We start from the raw sequence: 24518 nt of genomic DNA on the forward strand, positions 1-24518 counted from the left end.
CCCACGGCTGGGCCAGGAGGGATGAGGCCATGCGGCCAGCTGGGCTCCAGCTGCTGCTTTGATGTCAGCTCCATGGAGGGACCGTTGGGGTTTGCTCCCTTTGCAGGGGAATGGCTGGAGGCGGAGACCTTGCCGGGGCCTGGCCCAGACCGGGGCAGTGCGCTACTGATCAAATTGAAGGACGCAGCCCCCTTTTCCTCCACCAAAATGATCCACAGACTATTAGGGCACGTGCGTTTAATCCACAGTACTCCTTATGGGACCGAAGGCAAAAGAAATGTGCTGTCCGTTCTTCTAGGTGAAAAAACGACGTTGGTTTGTGTCGCCATCTTTGCCCTTCTAGCTTCCAGGACTGTTAAAACAGCAGTGAATTTTGTGGTGGGAACAAAATTGAGAAAGGGTTTGTTGAAACGGCTTAAGAGAAAACCTGAAACAATTTCTGATTTTGTTACCTATAGGCCACAAAGATTATGTTACTCTTTTGCTATTCCCGAGGGGAAGGCATTTACAGCCACAGCTGAAAAGTGAGCTTAGGTTGTCCCAGTTGGGTCAGTCATTTTTCTCAACTGCTATTGTTTCTCTGTCTCTACTGCTGGGAGGCAACTCTCTGGACCGACTGAACTCAGTTATGCCTCTAGGATCTTTGGCTTGAGCCGGCATGAGGTGCTGCCATGCTGTGGTGGCAGAAAGAAATGCTAGAGAGGCTGTGGAGTCTCCCTCACTGGAGGTATTCAAAACCCAACAGGGCCCGGCCCTGAGCAACCTGCTCTAGCTGACCCTGACCATCTCCAGAGGTCCCTTCCACCCTCCGCCATTCCGTGGTTCCGTGACCCTGCAGTTGTTGATATTCAACTCTCAGAACAAGCCTGAGTTCTACCGGACGGAGGTGACGCCGCACTGCAAGCTCAAAAGCTTCCTGGTCTTGGGAGGTGCACAGACAGTGTATTCAGAGTGAGCAAGCAGGTAGATCTTCCTTTAAAAAGCAGAACCACTCAGAATTCACTGAGCTCAAGGGGAGGTCCTTGCCACCTCCCTCTGGTCTGCAGGAAACACATCTGGCTGCCCTTAGACAGTTCTCGGCCGTCCTGGATATCCCACCTCAGCTATTCATGCCTCAGCTAGGCATTACCTCCCCCCACTCCCCAGGAGCCCTCTCCTCCAGGCTTCTCCTCCTTCTTCCTAAGTGCTGGCTAATTCCACAGATTCATGCCTTGCTTCTGCCTCCCTTTATGGTACCTACGATGACTTCTCTGAAGTTCTGGGGCCGCCTTTATACAGCCGCAGTTACCAAGCCACGTGCAGGATTTTCCCCTAACTGCAGCCTGTTCCCTTTACAGCCACATACAGTCGTGTGCTCTACAGGCCCTCAAGCTGACAGCGCGCCAGAGAGAGCGCACCTGAACCCTTGGAGGAGGTGAGGCACGTTTGGCTCCCCCACCCGCACGGCCCCCAGCAGAGGAGCCCATGGAGGTAGGTGCCACCCACCCTCGCCCCTCACCCCACGAGCGGCAACACAGGCAGAGGGAAGGGGCTTGCTCTTCTTGCGCTGAGAGGGGCCATCGCACTGCCGCCAACGCCAAAAGGTTCGTCACCTCTCCACCAATCCTTTGAAAAGGGTGAGGGTCAGAGCTGCCAGGGGCAGGGCAGGGCTTGTGGACTTCTGCTGCAATTTGGCTGGGCGGCAGGGCACATACTCCTGCTGGGCTCACTTGGCTGACAGGCATGCTGTGCATCTGTGGCCAGTGCCGTGTGTGTAGCAAGAGGCTGCAGGGGTCTCCAGGAGTGCTGAGAGACCTCGTTGCCTCTTCCTCGGAGTGCACTTGCAGCTGTGGTGAGCTGCACTTGGAACTATGCTGCAGGCTGGGCTGTGCAAGGAAGCAGAGGTGGTCAGTGGGGTTTTGGGAAGTGCTGAGTCCCAAGCAGCAAGGGCATGCTTTTGAAGAGGGCAAGGAGAAAGGGCAGGGTGCCCAAGAATGGCAAGGATGCCCACGTTCCCCGGGGGCAGCATGTTGGTTCCTGAGCTTTCTGGCAGCTCCCAGTTCGTAAAGGAAGAGTTGCTCTGAGAACTGTCTGAATGCATGCTCCCCCAGCCTCCTGTGCTCTGCTGATGCGGCTGGTACTGGTGCAAAGAGGGACCTCTTCCTTTCCGGAGGAAGGAGGGAGGCAGATGTCGGCAATTCCTAGGCAGTTCCTGAGCCGGGACATTTTTCAATGTCTTTCCTTCCTCTCTTGCTGAGTTAGGAGGAGACTGACCCATGACACCTCCCTGTCATGGGAGGGCACCGAGGCCTTCCTGGGTGATAGGCACCAGTGCCTGTGTTCTTTCTTCTCATCCTGAAAGCAGCCTCGTGTGGGTTTCTGTGCCAATGGCTCTTCTGCACCGCTGCCTGCACCATAGTCCGCCCTCCACACTGCCCTCCGCAGTCTTCCCAGGAAGGGCAATGATCTCGGCCTCTCTTTCTGCAGCGGAGTGCAGCATCAGCAGCTGAGGCACCTGCAACGGATGGCAGCTCCTTACCCTCAGCTCCCCCCAGCCCTCTGCAGCAGACAACACCAAGACCTGCAGCTCCAGACGCTACGTGTCCCATCTGCCTGGACACCTTGGACAACGTGGCCTACATAAAACCTTGCTTCCATAAGTTTTGCTTTAGTTGTGTGTTCCGGTGGTCGAAAACAAAGGCCGAATGCCCGCTGTGCAAGCAGGCTTTCCGATCAATTCTGCACACAGTGGTGGCAGAAGATGACTACCAGGAGCATGTCATCAGGCCCCCCGAAGATGGTTCTGTTGCCAGCCATCAGCAACGGAGAGCTCCTCACCGCCCTGCCATCCGGAGGCGCCGTCACCCTGCAGCTCACCCGCAGCAGCCTTCCCCTTCTCCTCAGATGCGACCCTCTCCGCAGAACAGCAGCAGGCTGGAGGGGACCCGGAGGCACACCAGGCAGAGGCAGAGAGAGGGAGGGCTGCTGGAGCCACGCCAGAGGCTGTCCCCACAGAGGCAGGCCAGGGCTGACAGGAGACCTCAGGGGCATGCGGCAGCGACGGAGGAGGAGATGCTGAACTTCCGCCGCTCTCTGTACCGCACAGGGATGCGCGTGCAAAGGGCTCCCGATGGCGGCCACCCCCAGGACATCTCGGCAGACTTCTTCTGCCACAGCCCGGCCAGCATTCAGAGACTGCTGCCCTGGCTGCAGCGGGAACTGAGAGTCCTCTTTGGAGTCCACCAGACATTGCTAACTGTCACGGAGCTCATTGTCCTGACAAACCTGAGGAGGTACGACCTGGACAGTCAGGCCTTTGCTGAGGACTTAGAGCTGCTTCTGCTGAGTCGCACCGAGCAGTTCCTCCACGAGCTCATCAGCTTTGCCCGCTGCTCGTGCAGCATGGAGACCTACGACCAGCAGGCCATGTATGGCTACCGTGCTCCCAGCCGGCACGAAGGAAGCCCCTCAGCCTCATTGAGCCTGGCAGCTGCTGCAGGGACGGCCCGGACTCCTGTGCCAGCCCAGAGCCCATCCCGAGCTAGTAGCCCTGGGCTCACGGAGCTTCCTGGCCCCTCGTACGCCATCCCCCACGAGCTTGCCGCAGCCACACAGTCTGCCCAGCAGCCGCGGCGAAGCTCTGATGATGGGGCAGCTCGAGCAGGAGGAGAAGCCTGGAGAGAGTTGCTGGCTCCTGCCGACCCCCAGGACAGTGACTCCTCGTCAGACAGTTGTGTCCTTGTAGGGTCCTGGAAGCCCTGGGCAGAGGGAAGCCCTGAATGCATTGTGCTCTCCTCAGACTCAGAGCACTCAGCCGCGGCAGAGGAAAAGGAAGCTGGGCAGAATGAGCAGCCGCTCCATGGGTCCAGCCGGAGCTGCAGCAAAGCCAGCGGGAGCTGCTTGCCCAGCTCCGCCATGCCGAAGGAAACTGGCTGGAGCTGCCGCAGCTGCTGCCCCACTGCCCCCAGGGAGGAGACAGAGCCCCGGCAGGGGCAGGTGGAGGATGTGGCTGGTTGCTCTGTGCAGGGCTGCAGCCAGATCCCCTTTGCTCCTGGCAGCGGCAGGCAATGCTCACCCGGGAGTCCCCGGCTGCCCAGAAAGAGGAGGGCAGGCAGCCCCGAGGCCTGTACCCAGCCCAGCAAGAGGCAGGCATGGCCTCAGCGTTAGGAAGGAGAGAGGAAGATGGCCAGGGAGCAGAGACGAGAGCAGCCAGAGAAGCCTGTGGCAATGGCGGCTAGGTAAGAAGACCGAAAGAAGTGGAAAACGGGCTGGACTGCTGCCCTCCAAGGGTTGTCTTCAGCGGTACAAGGTCTGGCAGTCAGCTGACTGTGAGTAGTGGCCTCCTTGGGAGAAGGTAGCAATGCTAGGGCAAAGACTGGTTCAGGTGTTCTTAATGAGGCGATGGAGGGCTCTCGGGGCAAGCTTGGAGTAGGAGTTGGACTAGACGCTGGCAGATGCAGGGCCCACACGGATGAGGAAGTCTGTCAGTCCCCCCAGCAGTTATTCTAGGAGATGGCTGTCTGAAAGCACCTTTGGCAGGACACTGCGGGGCCAGGTTTGTATAAAGACCAGTGCAATCCAGCTGGTTGCCGTGACAAATGCTGAGGAGAGTGAAGGGGTCCCTCGTGACTCACTTGCCTTCTGTCACCCTCTGCTCTCCCTTGGCAGGCAAGGAAGTGGTGGGTTTTCCGCACAGACCTGAGGTGCACCGAGCCCCTCTCCTTGTGTGTGTGTGGGCCTCCCACCAAAATGCCTGAGCTCCCCTGCAGCTGTTCCCCAAATGGCCCTGTCTGGGCTGGAGAACGGGGAGGCATAAAACTCCCCAGCATACACTTCTGGGGAGGAACCCTCTCAGCTTCCCCTCTGCTGGAAAAATGGCTTGCCTCCGTGTTTCTGCTCCTTTCGCTCTCACCCCACCTGCTCTAGGGGCTTTTAATCTCCTTGCGTGCCTTACTTCTTCCCCTTTGCGTTGTTGGCGTGCAGTGCTAACCACGGTGTTGGAGCGGGTGCCACCTTCCAGGTAAGAAGCTGGCCCTGGGGTTTTTCACCAGTGCTGCTGCTGGCTAAGGAGCTCGTCACCTGAACGCACTTAAGGCACCTGGGATGTGAGCTGCTGGAGAGCTGCCAGAGCTCAGGATGCAAGAAGACTGGCTTGAATTGTCTAGCTCTCCTCAGCTTGGAGGCAGAGCTAGCCCTGCCAGGACATGGCTTCCAGGCTGACAACCCTGCTTTGAAGCTTCTTTGAAGCAGGAGCAAAATCATTTCTGGGAGGTGTGTCACATTCCGCATGTCCGATGGCTGCTGAGGACCGGGCTGCAGCAGTGGTGAGCGTAGCTGTGGCTGTGGGGGTTGGCAGGGCTGAGCAATGCAGCCTCTGGCCTCTCTCCCCAGGCCCCCTGCAATGAGGTGAGGAACTGCTCACTGAGGTGAGCCCATCTCCATGCTTGTGCCTCAGGGGGCATGTTATTCCCAGCTCACAGAGGCCTTCAGCTTTCCCACATGTTAACTTAGGAGTTAACATCTCTGCCTGAAAGCAAACCCTGGGACTGCAACCTTGGCTAGGTTTTGGTAGGAACAACGGGAACTCCCAGCTCGATACAAAGGGAGGCACTCCCAGCGCAGCACCCTAAGCCCAGGCTGACGGAGGCAGGCTCTCTTGTGCTCCTGCTTTCTGAGCCAGGGACTCTGGGGTCCTTGGCTGCACAAAGGCACAGCTCCAGCTGAAGTGGTGCCGGTTAGACTCGCCAACCCAGCAGCCACTGTGTGCTCCGGCTTCCCTAAAACACAGGCGGCATCTCCCCTTCCTCCTCTCGCAGCTCTTCCAGAGAACACTTGTGCGCAACTAGCTTTCAGGACTGGTCTCTGATGTCCTATGGCTCCCTGTCAGCGTGAGTCAGAGAGGATTTGGGGCAAACTCCCGTCCTCAGGCTTTTCCCTTAGCCAGCACCAGGCAACACCATGCCGAGATGAGATTTCCCTCACTTGTCTATCGAGATATATTTCTCTGGAGTCACGAGAGTGATAACAGGAGTGCAGTGAGAAATTAAATAATAACACAAGCTTGTTCTTCCAGGAAAAAAGTATTGCCTACTCACCCGCAGGATTCCGCAGAGGCGCCAAAACCTCGTCCAGCTGAGATGCTGGGGAAGCTTCACCTACAGGCACACCTGCAATCAGAGAGGAGATTTGCTTCCCTTCTATACCATGACATACATCTTTTGAGCCAGCATCGGGATTACAGAGGGGGAAAAGAAACGCTTAAAAAGAGACAAAGCTTGTCCTTGCCAGCAAAAAAAGTCTGACTCCTTACCAGTGGCGTCCTGCAGAGGCTCCCTTACCTCTCCCAGCTGAGCAGCTGGGTACGCAGTGTCCACGGGCACATCGGTAAGCAGACACGGAGCAGCAGAACTGCGCTGGGCCGACAGTGAACACCCAGGGACTGGCTGAGGCCCAGAGGGGAGAAATGACCGTCCCCACACTTGCCTGCCTGCAGTGCGCTGGAGCTGGGAGAGAACCCAGGAGTTTGGACTCCCAGTCAGCCCTTCCCCTGCTCTACGCCAATGACCCCTGCCCTTCCGCTTCCCACACGTTCCGAGTCCCAGAGCACCTCGCCAGAGCAGGAGAGACTTCCAGTCTCTACCATTTCTCACTGCTGAGGACTTGCCTTTGCAATCTTGAGATCACGCCTAATTCAAGAAACTTTATTTTGAAGTGCCAAAATTCCTTCTGGAAACAACCACACAAAGCTCTGGAGCCCTCAGGACACATCAGCACATTAGCCCCACTGAGCTTCCTTTCTTTTGCTTGAACCAAAAGAACTAACTGCAGCGGCAGGTTATTCTTTCTTAGGCAAAGCTGCAGCACAAGCACCTCACCCGTGTTTCTCCCAGTACCTTATAGGCAGCAGAGGGATGCTGAAGCAGGAGAATAAGGAGCTGGAGAATAAGTTCCATGTTTGCAGAGTGCTCTCCAGTGGCTCTCCCTCTCCCTGCCACGGGGCTCCTCAGCCCTTCTCTTCACCAGGGAAGCTCAGCTCAGGGGCTGTGTGGTGTCTCGTAAATGCTCGCCCATCTCTCACAGACTTTTCAGCACTCTTGCCGGCAACAAGGGACTCACTAGAACAGCAGAGGCGGCGCATCCACAGCAACAGCTCTACACCTCCCCCCTTCCCCACTCTTGGCACTGAATCGGGAAAGCATCCGAGTTCCTCTGCTCAACAGAGGCAAGGGCAGCCCCCCTCGCAACCTGGCCAAATGGTCCTTCCCAGAGACACGGCTGGCCGCAGGGGCACCTCCCTCCCAGGGCTCCCCTCCACCTCCACGGCACGATGGAGAACACAGCCTGCAAACGGATCCCACCGCTCCTGCCAAGGCTCTTTTGAGAATGTAGGGTAGTTACAGTGATAGGATGCTGTTAGGATAGCTAGCGTAGAGTTGGTTATCATAGTCTTAGCGTGTAGTTACTTACAGTATTCTTAGAGCAGTTGGAGTATCCTTAGGTCATTGTAATTTCTCTAAGGGTAGGAGACAGCTAGTCTGCCTGGCTATACTTAGGGCAGTTATTATAGTTATCATATAGTTACCATTAGCATTATTACTTATAGTTAGAGTTAGTTAGAGTTACTGTTCGTAGTTATCCTTAGGCCATAGTAATTCTTGCTGGAGGGTAGTTAATGTTAGAGGAGAGTATTAGGATGGTTTCAGATAGCTAGCCTGGCAGGAGGCTAGCTCCCCCACTCCCCACCAGCTGGGGCACAGCAAGCTCATGGGCTTGCACTTTAGGTGCAGTAGCTAACTCCTAAGAGAGGAACTGTCTGCACAGGCAGGACAAGAAGAAAAAAGCTTAATCCCTACGTTGCAGCCGATAGAGGAAAATCGGAGTGCTGGCTGCTTTTTGGAAGAAGGCGTCAGAAACATAATTAACACGAGAGTTCCTCAGCAGGAGGTGATCACAGTGTTACCCTCACAGGGCATGTCTCCCCACAGCTGCTGCGGCGTTGTTTCCCACACCATCTTCCTGCAGAAGGAAGACCCTTGACTCGCACCCGAAAAACATGCCACTGAAAAGGAATCCTAGGAGAAAGCAGCAGAAATACGCTTAAGCATCCCAGCTGCCAAGTCTTTCAGGTGACAAAGTTCATCTGAGGAACACCCCATACCTGCCACTTTGGGGGCAGCATGGTTTTGCCCACCCCCCTCCTGAATGGGGGCAAGACAGGACAACCCAGCAAAACCACATCGCCTTCACTAACAACAGCTTGCAAGCCCCTGAGGAAAAGCTGCCCCTCAAAACAACTCCTGTTTTAACAGGTCACAGGGTTAAACACCTTCCTCCCCTAAAGACATTACAAAGCCATTGGCTGCCGTCCCTTGCCCAAGAGGAACTGCACAGCTTCTGCTGGCAAGCAGGTATCAGAAATCCAGGCAGACAACACAGCTCTGCCCTGTGAGCTTCCAGCCCTGATCCCACCCACCAAACATGGGGGAGCTACAAACCCCCCCGGGCCCTGCCCCGGACACTTCACAGCTACAGAACTGCCCCACTTCTCTCATTTCGGCAAGGCATCTGTTACTGTTCAGGAGTTCCTCTCACCCGTGTGAAATGACACGGGTTTGTCTCTGGAGACACAATCTGCCTACTTGCCCAGAAAAACCCCACAGCCGCTTCCATTCAGTCACTGTGGAATTTCCAAATGAATGCAAAACAGAGGGAGAACTTTCCTCTCTCTCGGTTTCCCAGCCCACTTGCCCTCTCAGCTGGTACATCAAGAACAGGACGAGATGCCTGTGGGCTTTCTCTAAGAGCTTAGGCTCAGTAGTACAGATTAAGGCCTCATGAGGAGGAGGTCCAGTTCCCTTTTCCGGGCGGAACAACCCACTCCGGAACAGAGATGTCTTTGTAACGCCTCCTTTGTAGCGCCGCCTTCTGATGTCTTTGCGCCTTCCCTTCTTCCGGCAGAGAGTGGCTGCTTAAAACAAAACCAAAGCAAAAAAGCACCCCACTCATTCATCTCCCTGTTTTGGGCCAAAAGAGCTGCAGAAGGATCAAAGGACACCGAATGGCTGCGCAATAAAGCATCAGAGGATATTCACTGCAGGGGAAGTAAAGCATCTAGGGGGCCAAAACACCCAAACCTTAACTTTACATGCACAAATGACAGGCTGTGACCTAGTGGTTATTGGCCAGGGAGACCCAGCCAGTCAAGCAGAGCGCTCCATGAAAGCACGTGCTCCTTGCTTTGCCGAGGTCAAAAGGAGGAAAGCAAATGCAAGAAGAAAAGGGACAGAGAATCAGGCAAGGAACCGCATTAGGCCCTTCCACAGATTCACGGTGTGCCTGAGTGGGTGCCCCTCTGCAAGCACAAATACAGGAAAGGCCCTTGGGCTACTGCCTCTGGCAGGGGAAGCTCCCAGGCCACAGCCTGCTGGAAGAATGCTCGGAGGAAAAAAAAAGAAAACATCAGTATATAGTGCCCTCTTCTGATCCTCCTTCCTAGACAGCTGCTGTTCAACACTGCCCAAGAGAGTACCAGTGTGAACCAACAGCTCGTTTGACCCAGTGGACCCCGCTGCTCCTGCTCTGGAAAGCTGTTGGTGTAATCGTCTTCCCCACCTCGGCATCAATGGCAAAGACATCTAAGGAAGCCAGGTTAGCTAGAGATTTGTGTTACGCCAGCTAACACATGCAGAAATGCTTGCTAACGCTGCAGAGCTGCAATAATTTGGAAGCTCTAACAGTGGGAGGTGCCAGGAGGAGAGTTACAAAGCTCTTGGAAGAACGCAATGCCCTCCGTGGACAGCACGCTTCCGCTTCAGCTGTCAGGCTGCTACTAGGAAGCCCCTCCCCGACAGTCTGCCCTCAGGTCAAAAGCCTAGCTTTACTGATTGCTCTCTAAAGGCAGTTCCTTTGTGCCAGGGGCCACCACGTACTTCACAGCAAAGCTTTGGCTCTGAATATACTGGGGAGTTGGCACAACCCAGGCATCCAAGACCCTGCAAGGAGGGCTCATGCTACGGCCTGACATAGGCTGGGAGCAGCACCATGAGGCTAAAGGGAGAGCAACCCATACGCCCCATCCTCAAGGACAAAAAGGATGAGGTCTGCTATCCTTGCAGGTTTTTAAGGAACTGCTTGTTAACACCACATAAGACCCAAGTGCTTTGGAATTAAGTAAATCCTTGCTCAGGAACCAAAACAACCAATAGGCATGGCAGGGATTGAACTGCCAAGCCGGAAGGTCCAAATACATCGGCTCACTCAAGCAGCCTTGGAAGCGGATGCAGCAGCAGCCGCACTGCTGAGGCTCTTGTGCATCCCGGTGCAATTCAGGGCATGCCCGCATCGTGACGGAGGAAGGATGAGCACTCTCACTGTCGGTTAGGTAACTGCCTTGCTCATAAGCATGTGAATTAATGAATCATCGAGTTAACAAATCAGTGAACTAGCTAATTAAGTAACTACAGAATTAATGACTTAGGCTAGTCTGCACAGAAAGGATTCACTCTTTCTTTGCTTTTGGGGTTTTTTTTTCTTTTTTACCTAATAAGCTCATAAGACTAAAGTTGGTTTCACAAAGTACGCTGTCCTGTAAATTTGAGAGATCACAACGTGACACACAGATCCGCCTTTTCCTGGGAGAGACCTACAACCAACACTCAGGGTAGCCCATGCTCATTGTGCTTTAAAGGCACCCAAGCCAGTATGATGATAAGAGACTCTGTACCTGACCAGATCATTTCGCAGTGGGCCCCAAGCATCACCACATTGATGTCTGCACTGACAGATGGGAAAGTGTTCGGAGAAAAACCACGAGTCAGCTTTCAAGCACCATTAGATGTATGGGGCTCTCAGGTTATGAGGGACAACGCAGACAGATTCCTCATACGCACTGGCTGAGTAGGAAGCGTCAACTCGGACAAAGAGGCCTTCTGACTATCATGTGAAAGTTGACGAGGACTGGAGCACGGCATCTGCTGGGGCTTTAACTGCAAGACTCCACACTGGACCAAGTTAGTCATTTTGCAAGAAGGGATGCTGCTCCTGCCTCACAAGCAGAGCTTGTCATTTTGTACCACCCAACAGCCTTTCCTCAGATTCCAGGATCTACCCCAAAATAATTACAAAACTCATAGCTTTGCATAACAATGGCACAGACATGTGAAAAAAGTACTTGTCAACTACCACGTAAATAACAAACAGTGAAAAGAGGAAAAAAACCCAGCTCATGGGGACAATAGCAAATGTGTGCACATGACATTCTGACAAACTGCTGGCTAGAGAAGAAAATTGTTTGCCAGCAATCCAATTACACCTGACCTCCCTGCAGGGGACAATTCAGGACACCTGCAACAGTTCCATGCCTTCAGCTTTCTAGAGAAGCTCCAGAGAAGACACGAACCTGATCTAAACAAGGGAACTTGGCTTGTCCCAAAAAGGTGCAATTTGCTTACTTGCTTTGGAAACTCTGCCATCATAAACAAACAAACAAAATACCATACACACCCCCCCCAAACAGTTACAAAGGGATTATTTAAGAGTCTTGCCTAAAGTCTGCATTAATTTAAGACCAGGGCACCCAAAGGTGCACACAGAATTTGTCACTCACCATTACTGCAAACAGCCAGAGACACTACAAAGGTCAGCCCGAGGAGAAGAGGGTTAAGTAACAATACCCACTCTTGACCAGAGAGACTGTTGTTCTGTCCTTCTTTACCAAACACTTGGTGCGTTAGAAGCCGTTTGATCACACAGGGCAAGACCCATTTTCTCCTCGTGATTCAGAAGGGAACAGGGGAGTCTTGGCTTTCCTAAAGCAGCCATAGCCAGGAAACACTGATGCACAGAAGGCAGAAGCAAGGAAACGTGAACCCCTGCTTAGCTAGCTCCGTCTCCAGCAGCAATGCACACCTCGAGCAGAGGGTTTTGCTCTGTCTTTACCATTTGGGTTTAAGCAAGGCCTGGGCGAAAGGAATTAAGGACATTTGTGTCGAGGAACATTGGAAACAAAGGGAAGAAAATGGGCCCTAACCTGTAAAGGGTTTGAAAAAGTTCTTGATGCAAAGGAGAGCAACGGGCTTGAGCTGGCTTCAACCCACGTATTCCTTCCTGGCGACTGGGGAGGCCCAGCGTTGTGACAGTGAGCCCATGATAGTAATGGGTAAAGGGGATCACATTGGTGTTGTGATGGAACTGTATAATGCAACTGCTAGAGTTTGTGAAGTGTACACTTGCATTGTGGTTTCAGACTGTTGCTGTATCGCTCTGCTAAATCAGACATCCCATGTAGCATCAAATACCTCGAAAGGAAACTGTTATGGGGATGGGAGCTCTCACAGCTCCAGGCCTTTCTGCCCCTGTCGCGCTACAACACTGGCTGAAAGCACCACTCCGTTTCCCCCGGAGGGTGGCAAACAGCTCCCGCGCCCAGCTCAGGTTTCGGGGGCCAGTTCCCTTCCAGCGACTCCCACAGGGGAGCCCAGCAGAGCGGGGCCCAGCGGCAGCAGCCTTTCCTGGCGGAGGCTCCGCTGGAGGACAACTCCCACTGCCCCGGGGCCGGCCTCACGCTGCTGGGGCGAGGGCAGGAGCCGGAGCCGCCCGCGAGGCCGCGTGTGGAGAGAGCAGAGAGCTCGGAGCTGTGACGTGCGGGTCTGCGGGGGACCGGCCTCGGGCGGCGGTGGGGAGGGCAGTGGCACCTGGCGCTGCAGGGCCCCGGGCCTGGGCTGCTGAAGAGAAGGAAGGGGAGGCCCAGGTAATGAGAAGCTCCTGTGTGTCTTCGGCCTTGCGGCTGAGGAAGTAAAAGGGGGTGATTGTGGTGGTGCTGATGAGGGGCCTGGAGGACATCCCCTGTCTGGAGATGGTCAGCAAGAGCATGCTGGTGCTGGCCAAAGTGGTGCATGAGCTGAAGGGCAAGGACCTGGGCTCCGCTTTCAGGGACACTGCCAAGTGCAAAGACCATGGCGGGGCACGGTGGCCCTCACGAGTCCACAACGTCTGCTCGATTCACACGCCGTCTCCAGGCTCGGACGCCTTTGCCTGCTCAACACCCTGGGACAAGACAACCCCGGGCCTTGGAAAGTACACCGAGTACACCAAAGGAAGGAAACCCTGAACCCCCTCCCCCCCCCAACAACCACCTCAAATCACCCCCTGCCCACAAAGGCCACCATGTGAAAAGACTCTGGGGCTCCAAGGGCCTCTCTCTGCGTGCGCACAAAGCACACTCGACCACACCAAAGTGGTCTCCGAGGACGTCTTATTCAGCGGGCACCCAGCAGGCTCCACGAGGCCGAGACCTACGGAGACGCGGGGCTGGGCGACGGCTGTCAGGAAGGCAGCAGCCCCTCACTCCACAGGCTCAGGGTCTCTCCCAGCACGTACACCAGGTGAGCATAGCTCTGCTCGGGTAGCAGCCACAGCAGCAGCCGGTAGAGGAACTTCTGGTCATACTGGGAAGCGTAGAGCACCACGGCGCCCAGCACGAAGCCGACGACCAGCTCCAGGCAGATGAAGAGCGTGCAGAGTCTCCTGGGGCACAGCGCAGGCATGGGAGAGGGCGCAGGGCAGGTGCATCCCAACCCTCTCCTGCCCTGCACCCACCGCTGGGCCACGCGGGCCCCTTCAGCCAGCCCCACCGTCTGCGCCCCCACCCCCCAACACGCACTGCTCGTCGCTCCCTGGTGGAGGGTTGCAGAAGAGCCGCCAGGAGCCCAGAAAGAAGAAAGCTTGGCGCAAGGAATGCGCTGCCAGGGCGTGATTCCCAGCTGCAAAGCCCACAGCCAGTGAGCAGGACCCGCCAGGCCGCAGCCCGCTCGCTGCACAGCAGCCCACACGTGAGCCGCAGGGCATCAGGGACCCCAGGGGCAACTCACTGCAGCCACGTAGCCATGCCGCATCTCTTTGCCAGCTCCTGCCTCTCCTGCAGGCCAACACAGAGCGGGGACACTTGTGGGACCCACACGGGGCTGCATGGCGCCCCTCTCCCCAGCAAGACCCTGCCAGCTCCTGCAGGCTTTGGCGCTGCCTCTCCCCCTTACCAGCTTTGCTTCCAGCAGCTCCGGCAGCACAGACCCCTCCACCTCGGGCTCCTGCTCCATCTGCTGCTTGCTGCAGGCAACAGAGCTTGCTTGGGCGAGCGCTGACCTCCATGGCCGCTGGGGCTGCCCGTCGCAACATACTGCTGCCCCACAGCAGCCATCGGGGTCTCCTGTCCCGCCACATGCTGCACAGAGCCCCTGCATCCCCTCCCCGAGGCCGGCACTGGCGTCCTCTGGCCCTCCAGCTGCAGCACAGAGCTGCTGCATGCGCCTGTGGGGAGAGGTGTCCCCGGTGCCCACTCACTAGGCATTTTCCAGCTCCAGCTCCTCCACTTCCTCTCGAAGTGGCCTCAGTTCAGCCCGCAGCACCTGGCAGACAGAAGGGGCCCGGTCCACGTGCCTGCTGCAGCCTCCTCCAAAGCCCCCGGCCAGTGGGCGCCCACCACCCTCTGCCCTCGCCCCTTTGGCACTACCTTTGCCCGCTTCTCCTGCTCACGCAGCTGCTGCTTCAGCTGGGCCGAGCGCTGCTGCTCCTGCAACTCACAGGGCACACAATGCAATGCCACCAGTGGAGCTGGCAGCTGGGCAGCCCCCTCCGCCTCCAGCCCCAGGGCTCGGCCCCCTCGCAACTGCCCCGCCCCAGGGCCCCGGGAGGGCTGGCCACAGACAAGGCCAGCCAAAGGGGAGTCACGGCCCCTGGGGCTAGTGCCCTCCCCAGGCCCACTGCTGGCCAAGGCTGAGGGGTGCACCGATGCCAGCACTGGCACCCCACCAGCACTGGCACCCCACTGCTGCCAGCGCAGCTCTCCCTCTCCCCTGTACCTCGTCGAGCTCCTGCAGCCTCATGCGCCTCTCCTCCTTGGCTGCCTGCAAGCGCTCCTGCGGCAGAGGAGAGGAAGAGGAGCACTCAGCAGGGCACGGGCTCTCTCCTGTGAGATCTGCTCCTGGCAGCGGGTCCCAGGCCCTCCGCCCTCCCGGCTGCCCTCGGCCCCCAGCTCCCACTCTGCCACTGTCCCTCGCACGCGCCTCCCCTCTGTACCCAGCTCTGCAGGCACCAGTGGGCAGCCAGAGGCTCCTGGCTCCGCTCACCTCCAGCTGGGGCAGCAGCTCCTCCATCACCTGCAGCTCCTGCTGGCTGCTGCAGCACCGCTGCCTGAGGGCACAGTTCTCCCGCGCCAGCTCCTGGGCAGCAGCCTGCAGCTCCTGCTTCTCCTCCTGCTGCATGGGGAAGGGGGCAGAGCAGGGCTTCAGAGCCAAGCAGAGGGGGCACAGAGCAGGCCTTCAGCGGGGGCACCACCAGCCCCGCGCACCAAGGCCACTCCACGCCTACCAGGCACCGCAGCAGCTCCTTGCAATGGCCCCTCTCCTCCTTGCTTTCATTCAGCTGCTCCAGCAGCCTGCTGTGCTCGGCCAGCAGCCCTTCCAGCTCCTCCGCCCCTCTCCTGCGCCTCTGCTGCCTGCAGCAACGGGGTGCCATCACACCACACGCACCGGCACAGGCCCTCCCACCTGCCTGCCCTTCCTCCGCCAACCTCCGCACACCTCCCCAGCCTCCTGCATTCCCGCGCCCAGCCACGTCGTGATCACCCCACCTGGCCACCTGCTTGGTCAGGCGGGCGTTTGTGCCCTGCAGCGCCTCATAGTCCTTCTCCAGCGCCTCCAGGAGATTCAGCAGCTCCTGCTTCTGCGCCTGTACCCGCTGCAGGGCCAGCTTCACATCCGCCACCTCCATGGCTTGGGCTGTGCGCTGGGAGGCAGCACGGTGTGAGGGGGCTACAGCCCGTGTGCTCGGGCACACAGGGACGCTCACGTGGTCACTACCCTTCCCGGCATATACACACATAAACACTCGTGCACACTTACAGACCCATATTGCGTGTGCTCCAAACGATGTCCTCGTGCACAGCTGGAAGCAGCCACCCTGCTCCCCCACAGTCCACGTGTGCCAGGCACACATGTACAGCCCTGGCCCATGGGCAGGCACACTCGGGCTGTGGCGCTGGCAGTTCCCCGAGTCCCACCGCCCCCACCGCCCGGCCCGACCCGGTCCAGCCCGTGCTGGACGTCCCCCACGCAGCTCACCTCCACTCTGCAAGCACGCCCCGTGGGAGCCCAGCCGCCTCTGCCAGGCAGGGCACGAGGAGGCACAGGCAGTGGTGCCTCTGGCGAGCGGTACCAAGGTCTGCTGCCAGCCCCAGAGCACGAGCCCAGCACCAGCCCCAAAAGCCTTGCTCGACCCCCCGCGCCTCACACCCGAGCTTGGCACGAGTCTGACCACCAGGCAGCTGGGCGAGACTCTGCAGCCGCCCGAGGCAATGCAGCAGCGCTGCGCTGTCACAAGAGGTTGGGGCCGTCACAAAGGGCCGTCACAAAGGGCCCCCGAGAGCGCTGGCCAGGGGTGGCCAGTGCCCCCCGGCAGGCACCCGCCTCTTGTGCTCCCCCAGCCTCCTCCCCGGGCATGGAGGCCTAAAGCCCAGGGCTGGAGATGGGAGGAGAAAGCCCTGGGGAAGCCCTTCATCCCCACAGCCTCTGCTGCAAGATGCCAGCTGGCCTGGCCCAAAAGGGCTCTGCGCTAGAGCCCAACCACTGGGGACCCTGTGGCAGCAGGGGCAGACAGGCAGACGCCTTTCCCAATGCATGGCAGACTCATTTCCCGCCATGGGGATGGTGGCCTTGCTTGGCCCACAGCTCCCAAGCCGTTCCTCTGAAACAGAGGCCAGCCTCCAGTCCCCTTTGCACGGAGAGCAAGCCAGCTTTCTGTGCAACAGTTGTGGCCAGTCACTCCCTGTGTCCTCTGAGCCGGCCTGCCTTGTTGGGGTCTAGCGGTCAGTGGCACAGGGCGCCGGCAGGAGCCAGCAGGGCAGCAGGGACAGGCGTCGCACCTGGAGCCCACACGTTGCCCAGAGCACAGCCCGGTAGGGGCATGCTTAGACTCATGTCATGGCTCTTCACTAATGGGCGGGTATCAGATCTACCGGCAGAATGATGAACACTAACAGAAGCGCAGATCTACTAGCAGAATTGCTAACAAGGCCATCTCAAATACAAGGAGATCCCATAGGGGCCCCTGCACTGTGTGCTTCCCAGGGAGATAGCTTGGAGTGGGCCATAGCTGATGCATCGCATGGCGGGTATGCTGCCTATCTCTCACATCTTGCATGCAGATCAGAGACACTGCAGGTTCAGTTCTCGGACGTGCTCCCCAACCAACAGCATACCGAGAAAGAGCACGCCAACACCCACTCCCCCTATCAGCTAGCTGAGAGAGAGGAGCTTCCCGCTGATGCCAGCTACCCACAGCTATTGTCTCGCGGGAAGCTCAGGGGCTGTGCTCCAGCGGGCAGACCCCTCACGCGCTATAATCACCCTTTTCGCAGTGTTGTCCTGGAGCGATCAGTCCAGCCTTGCTGATCCGCTGCGCTTTGGGCCTGGGAATCTGCGGGGGACAGATCACTAAGCCTCAGGGAGACAAGCTGTGCCTGTGCTGTTTGGCAGCCACCCTTAGTTTTCATGCTTAACGCCCGAGCTCTCCTTCCTCCTAGCCGTAAGCTTATTGAAGCCAGCCTGGACACCAGTTTGTCCACAGCACAGGCTCAGGTGACAGGTATTTTTTTGCAGTAAGCGGTCATTCCTGCGAGAGCCTACTGTGACTGACCAACAACGCCTACAATGGGAGAAGGCTCAGAGGGCAAGGTGCCCCATGAATCTCAAGGACAGTGTAGGATGCAGCTCACTAACCGCAGCTGTTGCACACAGACCTGACCAGCGTTGTGACGCTGAGCGTGTCTGAGACTGGAAATGGCAACCACATTGGTATTGTGATTGGTATTGTGCTTGAACTGTCTAGCTAGATGTTGTTCACACTTGTACTGTGATACACTTGAATTGTGCTCTCAGGGCATTGCTGAATCATTGTGCTAAATCAACACCCCCTGTAACATCAGATTCCCTCAAAAGAAACTTTTGAGGCCTGTGAGGGTGACGGAGCACTGGCAGAGGTTGCCCGGAGAGCTTGTGGAGTCTCCTTCGCTGGAGATTTTCAAAACCGGCCTGGACGCGGTCCTGGGCAACATGCTCTAGAGGACCCGGCTTGAGCAGGGGGGTTGGACTAGATGATCTCCAGAGGTCCCTTCCAGGCTTGGCCATTGCGTGCTTCTGTGTGATTCTGTGAACCTGACAGCCACTGCAGGCAAGGCTGACACTGATTATCACACGGCCAGCTGATGCTCTGGCAGGGTTTGGGTCTCATAGTTGCTCTATCAGAGCAAGCAGGCGCTTGCACGCGTCTTGGCCCACCGCTGTCCCTTCAGAAGTTCAAAGGTGTTGGTGTGTGCAGGGCGGATTCCCCTCCTCCCTCCCTCCCTCCCTCCACCTCCACTGATTACAGTGGGAGCTTAGACAAGGAGCTGGCATGCAGACAGCCATTTTGTGCTCACCAAAACTGGGGACAGGGGAATCCCCCCTCCTGAGAGTGTGTGGAGTGCACGGGATGGAACGGAATCCCGCTTCATGCCAGGGCCTTCTCAATGTATTGTTTACCTCCTCTAAATCAGTCCCTGAAGCATGAGGAAAGTAACTCCCTTCTTGGCCCTGTCTAGGAGTCCTGTCTTCTCATGAGATGGGAATAGGGCCTTCTAGCGGGACATTTCCGGCTGTAAGGGTGAGAGCAGCAAAGCAACAACCGTGTGCTTGCAAGGAGGAATAAGCGAGCGAGAAGTCTGTTTCTCTGTGTGTCAGCTAAGGGCAGGCTGGTGTGTCCTGGGGGCAGCAGGAGCTGCCTGAGGAGCCGCAGGGCAGGGACTCTGGTGCTGTCCTGGAGGGAGGCGCTGGCACGAGGGAGCTGCAGGCCGTCTGGGGGCAGGGAATCTCCTTGACACAAGAACAAGGGGCACAGAGTGTCACTGTCCTCTGCTTCCTTGTGCCACTGGGGCCAGGGACAGTTTGGAAGCTGATGAGGCAGCTGACACCCTGCCCCTACCCACCCCTTCCCCCGTGCTGCTGTGCTTTCAAGGGGGCTTGGGCTGTGGTGTGAGTGCTACTGTGCCGCAGAAACACGGGCCTCGACCCCTCGCTGCAGCCCCCACTGCCCTCCTGCCCCTGCCCTGCCGCCCTGCCGTCCTCCCCACGCTGCCCTGCCTCCTGACTCCTCTCCCCACACCGCAGGGCCCGGCAGTGCAGCAGGCGCAGGCACAGCCCCGCAGCTGCTGCCTGGTCCCCGGCCCTCCCCGCCTCCCTCCACACCAGGGCTCCAGCCCCAGCCAGGCAGCAGGTCCGGCCTCTCCCCCCAGCTCCTGGCCTGGCTCCTCCCGCACTCCCACCCCCTGGCAGGGAGCTGGAGCTGCCCTGGTCCCGGGCAACTGGCCAGCACCAGGGCTGGCATAGGGCCCGGGTGGACAGGCAGTGCGGGGGGGCAGTGGGGCAGGGCGAGCAGCCTCCCTCAGGGCCCCACGGCTGGGCCAGGAGGGATGAGGCCATGCGGCCAGCTGGGCTCCAGCTGCTGCTTTGATGTCAGCTCCATGGAGGGACCGTTGGGGTTTGCTCCCTTTGCAGGGGAATGGCTGGAGGCGGAGACCTTGCCGGGGCCTGGCCCAGACCGGGGCAGTGCGCTACTGATCAAATTGAAGGACGCAGCCCCCTTTTCCTCCACCAAAATGATCCACAGACTATTAGGGCACGTGCGTTTAATCCACAGTACTCCTTATGGGACCGAAGGCAAAAGAAATGTGCTGTCCGTTCTTCTAGGTGAAAAAACGACGTTGGTTTGTGTCGCCATCTTTGCCCTTCTAGCTTCCAGGACTGTTAAAACAGCAGTGAATTTTGTGGTGGGAACAAAATTGAGAAAGGGTTTGTTGAAACGGCTTAAGAGAAAACCTGAAACAATTTCTGATTTTGTTACCTATAGGCCACAAAGATTATGTTACTCTTTTGCTATTCCCGAGGGGAAGGCATTTACAGCCACAGCTGAAAAGTGAGCTTAGGTTGTCCCAGTTGGGTCAGTCATTTTTCTCAACTGCTATTGTTTCTCTGTCTCTACTGCTGGGAGGCAACTCTCTGGACCGACTGAACTCAGTTATGCCTCTAGGATCTTTGGCTTGAGCCGGCATGAGGTGCTGCCATGCTGTGGTGGCAGAAAGAAATGCTAGAGAGGCTGTGGAGTCTCCCTCACTGGAGGTATTCAAAACCCAACAGGGCCCGGCCCTGAGCAACCTGCTCTAGCTGACCCTGACCATCTCCAGAGGTCCCTTCCACCCTCCGCCATTCCGTGGTTCCGTGACCCTGCAGTTGTTGATATTCAACTCTCAGAACAAGCCTGAGTTCTACCGGACGGAGGTGACGCCGCACTGCAAGCTCAAAAGCTTCCTGGTCTTGGGAGGTGCACAGACAGTGTATTCAGAGTGAGCAAGCAGGTAGATCTTCCTTTAAAAAGCAGAACCACTCAGAATTCACTGAGCTCAAGGGGAGGTCCTTGCCACCTCCCTCTGGTCTGCAGGAAACACATCTGGCTGCCCTTAGACAGTTCTCGGCCGTCCTGGATATCCCACCTCAGCTATTCATGCCTCAGCTAGGCATTACCTCCCCCCACTCCCCAGGAGCCCTCTCCTCCAGGCTTCTCCTCCTTCTTCCTAAGTGCTGGCTAATTCCACAGATTCATGCCTTGCTTCTGCCTCCCTTTATGGTACCTACGATGACTTCTCTGAAGTTCTGGGGCCGCCTTTATACAGCCGCAGTTACCAAGCCACGTGCAGGATTTTCCCCTAACTGCAGCCTGTTCCCTTTACAGCCACATACAGTCGTGTGCTCTACAGGCCCTCAAGCTGACAGCGCGCCAGAGAGAGCGCACCTGAACCCTTGGAGGAGGTGAGGCACGTTTGGCTCCCCCACCCGCACGGCCCCCAGCAGAGGAGCCCATGGAGGTAGGTGCCACCCACCCTCGCCCCTCACCCCACGAGCGGCAACACAGGCAGAGGGAAGGGGCTTGCTCTTCTTGCGCTGAGAGGGGCCATCGCACTGCCGCCAACGCCAAAAGGTTCGTCACCTCTCCACCAATCCTTTGAAAAGGGTGAGGGTCAGAGCTGCCAGGGGCAGGGCAGGGCTTGTGGACTTCTGCTGCAATTTGGCTGGGCGGCAGGGCACATACTCCTGCTGGGCTCACTTGGCTGACAGGCATGCTGTGCATCTGTGGCCAGTGCCGTGTGTGTAGCAAGAGGCTGCAGGGGTCTCCAGGAGTGCTGAGAGACCTCGTTGCCTCTTCCTCGGAGTGCACTTGCAGCTGTGGTGAGCTGCACTTGGAACTATGCTGCAGGCTGGGCTGTGCAAGGAAGCAGAGGTGGTCAGTGGGGTTTTGGGAAGTGCTGAGTCCCAAGCAGCAAGGGCATGCTTTTGAAGAGGGCAAGGAGAAAGGGCAGGGTGCCCAAGAATGGCAAGGATGCCCACGTTCCCCGGGGGCAGCATGTTGGTTCCTGAGCTTTCTGGCAGCTCCCAGTTCGTAAAGGAAGAGTTGCTCTGAGAACTGTCTGAATGCATGCTCCCCCAGCCTCCTGTGCTCTGCTGATGCGGCTGGTACTGGTGCAAAGAGGGACCTCTTCCTTTCCGGAGGAAGGAGGGAGGCAGATGTCGGCAATTCCTAGGCAGTTCCTGAGCCGGGACATTTTTCAATGTCTTTCCTTCCTCTCTTGCTGAGTTAGGAGGAGACTGACCCATGACACCTCCCTGTCATGGGAGGGCACCGAGGCCTTCCTGGGTGATAGGCACCAGTGCCTGTGTTCTTTCTTCTCATCCTGAAAGCAGCCTCGTGTGGGTTTCTGTGCCAATGGCTCTTCTGCACCGCTGCCTGCACCATAGTCCGCCCTCCACACTGCCCTCCGCAGTCTTCCCAGGAAGGGCAATGATCTCGGCCTCTCTTTCTGCAGCGGAGTGCAGCATCAGCAGCTGAGGCACCTGCAACGGATGGCAGCTCCTTACCCTCAGCTCCCCCCAGCCCTCTGCAGCAGACAACACCAAGACCTGCAGCTCCAGACGCTACGTGTCCCATCTGCCTGGACACCTTGGACAACGTGGCCTACATAAAACCTTGCTTCCATAAGTTTTGCTTTAGTTGTGTGTTCCGGTGGTCGAAAACAAAGGCCGAATGCCCGCTGTGCAAGCAGGCTTTCCGATCAATTCTGCACACAGTGGTGGCAGAAGATGACTACCAGGAGCATGTCATCAGGCCCCCCGAAGATGGTTCTGTTGCCAGCCATCAGCAACGGAGAGCTCCTCACCGCCCTGCCATCCGGAGGCGCCGTCACCCTGCAGCTCACCCGCAGCAGCCTTCCCCTTCTCCTCAGATGCGACCCTCTCCGCAGAACAGCAGCAGGCTGGAGGGGACCCGGAGGCACACCAGGCAGAGGCAGAGAGAGGGAGGGCTGCTGGAGCCACGCCAGAGGCTGTCCCCACAGAGGCAGGCCAGGGCTGACAGGAGACCTCAGGGGCATGCGGCAGCGACGGAGGAGGAGATGCTGAACTTCCGCCGCTCTCTGTACCGCACAGGGATGCGCGTGCAAAGGGCTCCCGATGGCGGCCACCCCCAGGACATCTCGGCAGACTTCTTCTGCCGCAGCCCAGCCAGCATTCAGAGACTGCTGCCCTGGCTGCAGCGGGAACTGAGAGTCCTCTTTGGAGTCCACCAGACATTGCTAACTGTCACGGAGCTCATTGTCCTGACAAACCTGAGGAGGTACGACCTGGACAGTCAGGCCTTTGCTGAGGACTTAGAGCTGCTTCTGCTGAGTCGCACCGAGCAGTTCCTCCACGAGCTCATCAGCTTTGCCCGCTGCTCGTGCAGCATGGAGACCTACGACCAGCAGGCCATGTATGGCTACCGTGCTCCCAGCCGGCACGAAGGAAGCCCCTCAGCCTCATTGAGCCTGGCAGCTGCTGCAGGGACGGCCCGGACTCCTGTGCCAGCCCAGAGCCCATCCCGAGCTAGTAGCCCTGGGCTCACGGAGCTTCCTGGCCCCTCGTACGCCATCCCCCACGAGCTTGCCGCAGCCACACAGTCTGCCCAGCAGCCGCGGCGAAGCTCTGATGATGGGGCAGCTCGAGCAGGAGGAGAAGCCTGGAGAGAGTTGCTGGCTCCTGCCGACCCCCAGGACAGTGACTCCTCGTCAGACAGTTGTGTCCTTGTAGGGTCCTGGAAGCCCTGGGCAGAGGGAAGCCCTGAATGCATTGTGCTCTCCTCAGACTCAGAGCACTCAGCCGCGGCAGAGGAAGAGGAAGCTGGGCAGAATGAGCAGCCGCTCCATGGGTCCAGCCGGAGCTGCAGCAAAGCCAGCAGGAGCTGCTTGCCCAGCTCCGCCATGCCGAAGGAAACTGGCTGGAGCTGCCGCAGCTGCTGCCCCACTGCCCCCAGGGAGGAGACAGAGCCCCGGCAGGGGCAGGTGGAGGATGTGGCTGGTTGCTCTGTGCAGGGCTGCAGCCAGATCCCCTTTGCTCCTGGCAGCGGCAGGCAATGCTCACCCGGGAGTCCCCGGCTGCCCAGAAAGAGGAGGGCAGGCAGCCCTGAGGCCTGTACCCAGCCCAGCAAGAGGCAGGCATGGCCTCAGCGTTAGGAAGGAGAGAGGAAGATGGCCAGGGAGCAGAGACGAGAGCAGCCAGAGAAGCCTGTGGCAATGGCGGCTAGGTAAGAAGACCGAAAGAAGTGGAAAACGGGCTGGACTGCTGCCCTCCAAGGGTTGTCTTCAGCGGTACAAGGTCTGGCAGTCAGCTGACTGTGAGTAGTGGCCTCCTTGGGAGAAGGTAGCAATGCTAGGGCAAAGACTGGTTCAGGTGTTCTTAATGAGGCGATGGAGGGCTCTCGGGGCAAGCTTGGAGTAGGAGTTGGACTAGACGCTGGCAGATGCAGGGCCCACACGGATGAGGAAGTCTGTCAGTCCCCCCAGCAGTTATTCTAGGAGATGGCTGTCTGAAAGCACCTTTGGCAGGACACTGCGGGGCCAGGTTTGTATAAAGACCAGTGCAATCCAGCTGGTTGCCGTGACAAATGCTGAGGAGAGTGAAGGGGTCCCTCGTGACTCACTTGCCTTCTGTCACCCTCTGCTCTCCCTTGGCAGGCAAGGAAGTGGTGGGTTTTCCGCACAGACCTGAGGTGCACCGAGCCCCTCTCCTTGTGTGTGTGTGGGCCTCCCACCAAAATGCCTGAGCTCCCCTGCAGCTGTTCCCCAAATGGCCCTGTCTGGGCTGGAGAACGGGGAGGCATAAAACTCCCCAGCATACACTTCTGGGGAGGAACCCTCTCAGCTTCCCCTCTGCTGGAAAAATGGCTTGCCTCCGTGTTTCTGCTCCTTTCGCTCTCACCCCACCTGCTCTAGGGGCTTTTAATCTCCTTGCGTGCCTTACTTCTTCCCTTTTGCGTTGTTGGCGTGCAGTGCTAACCACGGTGTTGGAGCGGGTGCCACCTTCCAGGTAAGAAGCTGGCCCTGGGGTTTTTCACCAGTGCTGCTGCTGGCTAAGGAGCTCGTCACCTGA

General features: G+C 57.9%; 2 protein-coding genes across 2 annotated transcripts; both read left to right on the plus strand.

Annotated features, from left to right (window-relative positions):
* Positions 1-2568: 2568 nt before the first annotated feature.
* Positions 2569-5062, plus strand: LOC138062412 (E3 ubiquitin-protein ligase Topors-like; the record flags this gene model as incomplete). Its single annotated transcript, XM_068920493.1, has 2 exons — positions 2569-3593; positions 4963-5062. Coding segments are annotated over 2 exons (1125 nt in total), but the record flags the coding sequence as incomplete, so codon positions are not given.
* A 16962-nt stretch (positions 5063-22024) lies between these two features.
* LOC138062413 (E3 ubiquitin-protein ligase Topors-like) lies at positions 22025-24518 on the plus strand (the record flags this gene model as incomplete). Its single annotated transcript, XM_068920494.1, has 2 exons — positions 22025-23049; positions 24419-24518. Coding segments are annotated over 2 exons (1125 nt in total), but the record flags the coding sequence as incomplete, so codon positions are not given.

The sequence above is a fragment of the Struthio camelus genome, chromosome 27 (genome assembly GCF_040807025.1).
Source record: "Struthio camelus isolate bStrCam1 chromosome 27, bStrCam1.hap1, whole genome shotgun sequence".
NCBI lineage: Eukaryota > Metazoa > Chordata > Aves > Struthioniformes > Struthionidae > Struthio > Struthio camelus.